At 33.8% G+C, this 7,714-nt stretch overlaps 1 protein-coding gene across 1 annotated transcript; it reads left to right on the top strand.

Annotated features, from left to right (window-relative positions):
- The first annotated feature begins 6,723 nt into the window (after window positions 1-6,723).
- Window positions 6,724-7,347, top strand: LOC147074938 (uncharacterized). The gene has a single exon (XM_085943275.1). It carries the CDS (start codon window positions 6,724-6,726, stop codon window positions 7,345-7,347), a length of 624 nt encoding a protein of 207 aa, XP_085799401.1.
- Window positions 7,348-7,714: the final 367 nt, after the last annotated feature.

The following is a 7,714-nucleotide window of genomic DNA, read 5'->3' as shown; positions in this document are numbered from 1 at the left end:
TTTGTACCGGACAAACAACCACCGGAAAAATTAGAATATGACCTAAGAAAAACGTTGTAATAAAATATACAATCAAAAAACCTTAAGAAATTAATTATCGGCAGTCACTCAAATATAATAATTGCTAAAAATGGAAAACCGCTCAGTGATGGAGAATATAATATGAAAGAAGAGTGGTTTAAATGCTTCCACGATCTCTTTGAGCGATTTGTAAACAAAGAAAAAAATATTCAAATAATAAAAGATATGCCTTCGGCTAGAAATACGGAGAAAGACAGAATATCAATCACTCAATTATGATTTTTTTACCTTTTTAATAGAATTCAAAACTATTTTTTTCGAAAAATAAGAAAAAAATTTTCGCCATAAAAAAAATGCTTGGCACGTCAGACAGTCGAAAAATACTATTTTGGAAATTTTGGCACGCGTACGTAAAAAGGTTTGCCATCCCTGTTCTATAAGATCGGTGCCCAACCCGTGGCTCGCGAACAACATATTGCTCACGTGCCGTCTTAGCCGGCTCGCACATCACAACTCGCCTTGTGTGCCTGACGGCCATAAATTAAAACCTTCGAGACTGCCGGCGAATGTTGCACGATCACAACCTCGCACATCTGCCTAGCGCTGCTAGCTCTAGCTCTACCAAACGCAGCGACAGTCTGTAGAGAAATGGCCGATTCGCCCGATTCTGCAGCTGTGTGCATGCGCGGAGTCGATATTGGCCGGACATCGACATGCAGGCTTTGGCCAATGCAACTAGACGAATGTCGCAGGGTCGCAGAGTTGCAGTTGCATCGGCCAATCTGCGAAGCTCCATTTGATAACGTTTGTTTCTTGGTTTACGATGAGGTCACATCGACGAATTCGTCGTAAGACGCATGCGGCGAGTTCTGATGTGCGAGCCCTCTTAATGTGTCTCGTGGCCGCGTATTCAGTTTACGTATTAAGCGCGCCGTGTATATCAAAAATCGGCAAAATTGCTACTCACTGTAGCAACACCTCATCGGCAATCACCTCTGGCGAAAAGGCGAGTGTTATAATATTAGTCTATGGGCGAGACGAAGCGCATTCTGACACAAGTGTCAGTTTTACAATTATTTTTATCATATAGTTACCCTAATAATTATGTCTGAAAATAAGCCAAAGGAAAAGAAAAAACGGATATATACTTACAATTTTCAAGAAGATTGGGAAGAGAATTATTTATTTATTTTAAGAGCAAAATATTTGTTTGATTTGCGGTTCAACAGTTGCTATTGGAAAAAAGTGCAACGTAGAACGACATTTGACATGGTACATAAAAAAAAATTATCGTCCTATGTGTGGCTCGCCTAAAATTTTTAAATTCTTAATTTGCTCGAGATAGACAAAAGGTTGGGCACCACTGTTCTATAGAAAGCCCATACTGACGCATCTGTCGCGTTTATTTGTCAGAGTATTCTTAGTTTTAGTCTTTTAGATTATTTTAACGTATCTTGGAGACCTTCATCTGATTTAGTTGTTAGTACAAACCGATATTTCCAGTTGTCTTGACAAATGGAATGGTTTGATTTGGATAGATAAGTTACATGATCAAGAATACACTAATTGTATTAATACTCCTTCTACAAAATATGTAATGCATAGATCAATGTTACACATTTTTTGGAAATCGATATTACGACCGGTTTTTGTGTGAAGAAGTAGTCTGACTTTGACAGCTGATGAATGACAGGAATGTATACTATTTATAAATAACACTGATAGTTAATATATTTGCTTTAAGATTTTTTTATAATTCAATTTGAAACGAGAAAGGGTGAATCAATATGTCAAGCAATCTGGGATCTGATTTCGACAGCTGAACATTGGACCAATCTTTGCTTGTGCAAAAAGATATTGTCAGGTTTTATTAATCTAAAGATGGCGCTGGGTGACCTCAACTAAATTTCGGCATCACATGTGCTTGAACGCCCAAAACAAGAATTGGTAAACCACTTGCTATTCATTTTAATCGATAACGAAGAGTCCCAGTAATATTTCAACCTTTATTTTGGTTTGCGTAATGGTTTTTGCACGGAAAAAATAATGTTTTCTCAACACCCGTGATTCCCTTTTTTTCCATTTTACAAAAATATTAGATGTTGTCTGCTTTCAATATCTGTTAAAAATAAACTAATAGACAAATCTGCCAAAAAATATTAAAATGTTGCTTAGTAACAGATTATACCTGCCATAGTTTGTTATGTGAGATTTTCGATTGTGACTTCATTTCTTCGAATTTTACCTGGCATATCATACAGCCCTCGTATATGTTTGTATTTCTGACAATTAATAATAGATCAATGCAAATTGAGGTATCTTTTGGTTTTATTATCATGTAATTCAGTGTGCTCATTCAATATGCATTTTCCCATTAGGGCTATGATTGCAGCTGGGACGATAGCTGTGGCTTCCGGTAAAAGTACTTAAGTCAGTTTGGATGTAACCGAGATACCTAATCACGTTTTTAAAATAAAACAGATGTTTCAAAATACTGGAGACTAAATGTTAATATTTATTGACATTTCCTTTTTATTTCTTTTACATTAATGATTAAATTCTTGATGTTGTTAAATAATGTGATATGTTACATTATTCAAAACTAGAAACATGTGTAAAAATCTGTGATACATAAAACAAGGACACGCTGACCTGCTTTCTATTTAACGCGAACGTCGAAAACGTTATCCGTGACACAAATTAAAAGCCAATGGCATCCGTAAGTCTATTAAATTATTGGCATTTGCCAATTGTCGATAATATTAATATCATTTCCCGGTCCTCGGAACCCTTCAAATACGCATTTATTTCCATAAAATCAGCATAAGTTTCAAAAACATAATGACTCCAAATAAACGAAAGTAAAACAAAATACTTGCCAGTTCTCTACAGCACAACACACATGTTAATCGTATTGTAGGTGGCGACGCTTTTGAAACTGCGGATTTGCTTATATATCTAAGATTTCTTATAGACACGATTAACACAAGCGATGAAATAAATCGCTGAATCGACCTCGCCAACACATGGTACTCGTATTTTGGTCTCCAAAAGTTTGTGAAAAAAATACTTTTAAGGAAGACCAACACAACTCTATGGAAAACTCTCCTGCGCCTAGAATTCACGTATGGATCATTTAAGACAGTATTGGAGAGTATTAATATGAATCTTTGAAGCTATTCAAGAATATGGTATTTAGAGGTCGAGCTATAATGAGGAGCTGTACATACTTCAGAGTGGAAAAAAAGATCGCGTGGCATATGACAACGCAGAGACTACGCTGGGTGGGACATATGTACATAGAATCCCGGAGAAGATACCACCAAAGCGGGCTATGTCAACACCGCCGAGGGCATGAGAAGACCTAGAGGGCAGAAACTGAAATGGCTGGACTGCAGCTCAGTAGATTAATGCTCGGTCAAAGCAACTGGTGAGATTCGGCACTCGATCGTCCACGATGAAGGAAGTTTTTGAAATAATCCAAGACCCGCCAAGGGTTTTAGTGTCATAAATGATGATTTTTTTTTACGCACATTAGTAATAAAATCAAAATTTTGTCAAAACGTGACTTTAGTACTTTTAGCCTACAAACCCATATACTATTATACCATTTTTGCATTTGTTTGAAAAAAGTGTTGTTGTATAGTTATTTGAACTTAATAACGGTTCAATTATATAATTTATTATTTAATTATACTAATAATGATAATTATTGGTTGCCTGTTGATATTAATCTTTATTTTAGTGTGATGTGTGTAGTGTGTAATCAAATTGATTTGATTGTGCTTAATATTATTATTGAAGTTCATAAAGTATTACTATGTTGGGGCAAACGCTTGTTCTTGTTGGCATTTTTGTCACAATTTTAATGTTTCCCCCCTTTGTAACTACGGGAAACATCCTTCAAAATTGGGTAAGATATTTTAAAAAATACATATATTAACACATCTTGACCTAACCACATTTTCTCCCATAAGGAGTAGTTCCAGCACCATTATTATCATAATAATTATTTATTCAGCAGGAATTTGGATCTTAAAATAAACAGGTAGGTAGATATTCCAGATATGTGTATGGTTGATTCAATTAGGTAGGTAGGTCCTTAGAAATGTATAACAAAATAAGTATAAAATTGCCATATATTATGTTTGTCCATAAGATTTTTCCAAATATGATATGATTTTTTTTTTGATATTGGTCTGGTTAGTCGTGACTCGTGAGCACAACATCAAAAATTATTAATTTATCAATAGATCGAGTCAGCGCTCGGAATGGACCGGAACGCACCGGAGCGTAGCTCCGGTTCGTGAATTCCCCGAGGATGGCGTACCGGTTCGTAAAATCTTCAAGCCTCCTACTTAACATTATTACGTTCCAGTTCGGATTTAATTAAATTGAGGAAAAATTAATTGAAAAATAAATATAAAACATAAATATAAATTAATATTTTTATTATTAAAAACTATTTTACTTGTTTAGAAACTCTGGATTTCCAATGAACCGTTCATTTATGTACATAATTAAGTTTTTTTTGAAATAGTGATAGTGTAAGACAAAATATTTGAGAAATAACCTTTTTTAAAGACAATACTGTATGGCCTTCAAAATAAGCCAATAGAACTTTTCGCGTCAATGGTGACTGATAAAACAATAAAATTGTATACAAAAAAATGCAATAGGGTTACGGGTAAGATTTATTGCCTTGTCCCATTTATGCACAATAAATTATATAAAAAAAAAGATTTTTAGGATTGTAAGGTAGGTAAGGGTCGAAGCTATTTTACATTGGAATGTAGGTATATATTATTGTAGTATTAATTAATAAAACGAGAAACTTATTTTCTTGCAAGTTCCTACACATTATTTCAATAAAGTTAAGGTGTGTGCCTAAATATAGTGAGTTAATAACGGACTAATTATAATCCACACTGGAACTTTTAAATTTTCATTTGAAACACATTAAATACCTTCCTTATTCTTTATTCTAAGACTTGCCTATATCTTTAATGTGTAAAATATTTAATTTGTTAAATATTACACAAAAATAACAACGTAAAAATAGTAGAAGTGTGAATAAAACCATGTGCCCTACCTAAAGTATCAACAACTGAGATAGGTATACTTACTATATCTGTCCTACCGAGGGTTGAAATTCTTGAGCATGTTTATGATCAATACAGCAGTGATAGGCAATTGTTTTTTGTAATGAAACTTTAAATTTTATATAAATATGAATTGATGAAGTTCAGTGGAAATACTTTGCAGTGAAAAACTAAGTAGGTATCGTGAGAGATGGAATAAAATAAGGGAGGCCTTAATCGAGAACTAGATCGACCAAGGTTGATGGGCTGGGTTCTAAATAATTATTATTGCATACTTGAAAAAAACTAACTACTGCAGCAGCTGCTCAACTGTTATATTTCGGGAAAATCTTGTACTCTGACATCGTTTAAAAACTCTTTGTAGGTACTTAATAGCTTAAATTGTTGTTTAATAATTTCTAATGGGATGAAATATTTCAAATTAAATCTATTATATTTACAGTGAGTGACAAAAAATATCATTTCGTCATATATTTTTATTGTTTTAATTTTGTACGCATATTTTTCGAGTTGAATGAATTGTGTTTTTGATGTTTAAATTAATATTAATACATTTAAAGTCTGTATCTTTCAACCTGAATCAAACAAACGAAATGGAACCGTTTAGTAAATGTCCAGGGAAACGCTTTTCTGACGACTAATTAGTGTTGCACAGTACTTAAAATTAATTCATAACATATTAGTCTCTAAAACAGAAACATATTTATTGAAACGTCAACTTGTTATGAAATTCTAACCTCCTATCGTTGTCTACAATAATACAAATTCGTATTCATTCATTTTGTGAATAGGTAGCCATTTAGTTAATTTATAAGATTTATAAGTATGACAAGTTTTTAAAAATTACTTTTGATACGAGCTTTTTATAATTGACCACTTGTTCATATTACAGTATAAAACCGTAGTGAACGGTCGATTTGTTTTATCCGCTTGATAATTGATTTTAAAAAAGTAAATTCTTTTAATATTACATAACCGTAAAAGACAATAACAACAGTGTGTGACTTGTGTACATAAAAATATTGATTAATCTTTATTTAATTATTAATGTGTTAAAACAAATCAATATTTTATAAATAATACTATATACCCGTGCAGTAACTTACATAACCTAAATTTGATTCCAATTTTTGTTCATTCTGTTTGTGCCAGTGCCGTGATCAATTAGCAGTAATAGCCAATTATCATAATCATTATTACTGTACCGCGCTCAACGATATTATTTACAAGTACCTATATTTTACAATATAAATAACACTCGCGATGCCGTGTGCTATTTTAAACTGCGCGTTGACGACCGGTGCTGCAGCTGACTTGGAATGCAGTACTTGCAAATTATCCTTCCATCATCAGTGTATCGGATTACCTGCTTTAACATTCAAAAAAATGACCTCCAGCACCCGATCAAAGTGGAAGTGCGGTAGCTGCAGTGAGTGTGACGCCACTAATACCCCTACTAAATCTGTCGTTGGTTCACAGAAATCACATGATAATCCCAGTTTGACTGACATACTTAATGTAGTTAAGGGCATTCAAATTGATATCTTGGAATTTAAAGATCTAAAAAAAGAAATTTTACATAAAAAAATACCTAAATTTTATGGACGAAAAATTCTTGTCCTACGACAAAAAGTTTAAGGAACTTGAAAACAAAATTAACAAAATAAACAATTTAGAAACCCATTTAGAAGCGGTCAAAATTAAATTAAATGACCTTCAAGCAGAAAATAACAGAAATGCTCAGTGGGATCGTCTCCTTAATGTGGAGATAATTGGAATTCCAGAAAGAAAGGACGAAGACCTCCGTAAAATTGTCTCTATGCTAGGGGCCAAAATCGGAGTAGCCATTCCTCCCAACGATGTCGATTACGTCTCAAGAATTAAGCAATTCACGCCCGTTCCGAACAGACCCAACCCAATTATATTAAGGCTATGCCGTAGGGATTTTAAAGCTGAAATAATATCGGGAGCGCGAAAATCTAAATCCGGCGGAAAAATGCTACATTCTGCCGATATCGGCATCCCAGGATCATCACTCCCAGTGTACATTAACGAACATCTGACTAAACAAAACAAAATACTGCTGAAACTCACTAAAACCAAGGCAAAAGATCTGGGGTTTACATATACCTGGGTCAGAAATGGTCGAATTTTCACAAGGAAAAACGATACCTCCCCGGCTATTTGTATAGCAAAAGAGGAAGAATTAGGGAAAATGAAATAAACTATACAATGAAACTCACCTTCGTGAGCACTTCACTTTTTATTAATCTTGAGATACCGAGGAATATCATATTATTTTGTGTAATTAACATTATTGGTGCAACGATATATTTTTATTTAACTATTTATTACTTAAGTTATCTCAGGCTCTGATATCCAAATTTATTATCAAAACGTACGTGGAGTCCGCACAAAGACGCACGACTTTTTAAATAGTGTCCTTAACTGCGACTATGATATAATTTGTCTTACTGAAACTTGGCTTTTGGACGAAATTAGGGATCACGAATTAATTGACTTTAGGTATAACATTTTTCGCCAAGATCGCGATTATAAATCAGTTGGGGAAAAAATGGGTGGTGGTGTAT

The sequence above is a fragment of the Rhyacophila brunnea genome, unplaced genomic scaffold, assembly GCF_057557595.1.
Source record: "Rhyacophila brunnea isolate RB1 unplaced genomic scaffold, BYU_Rbru_1.0 scaffold_15, whole genome shotgun sequence".
In the NCBI taxonomy this organism is placed as follows: Eukaryota; Metazoa; Arthropoda; class Insecta; order Trichoptera; family Rhyacophilidae; genus Rhyacophila; species Rhyacophila brunnea.
Note: the sequence above shows the minus strand (reverse complement) of the source record. Positions and strands in the feature narration are given on the sequence as shown.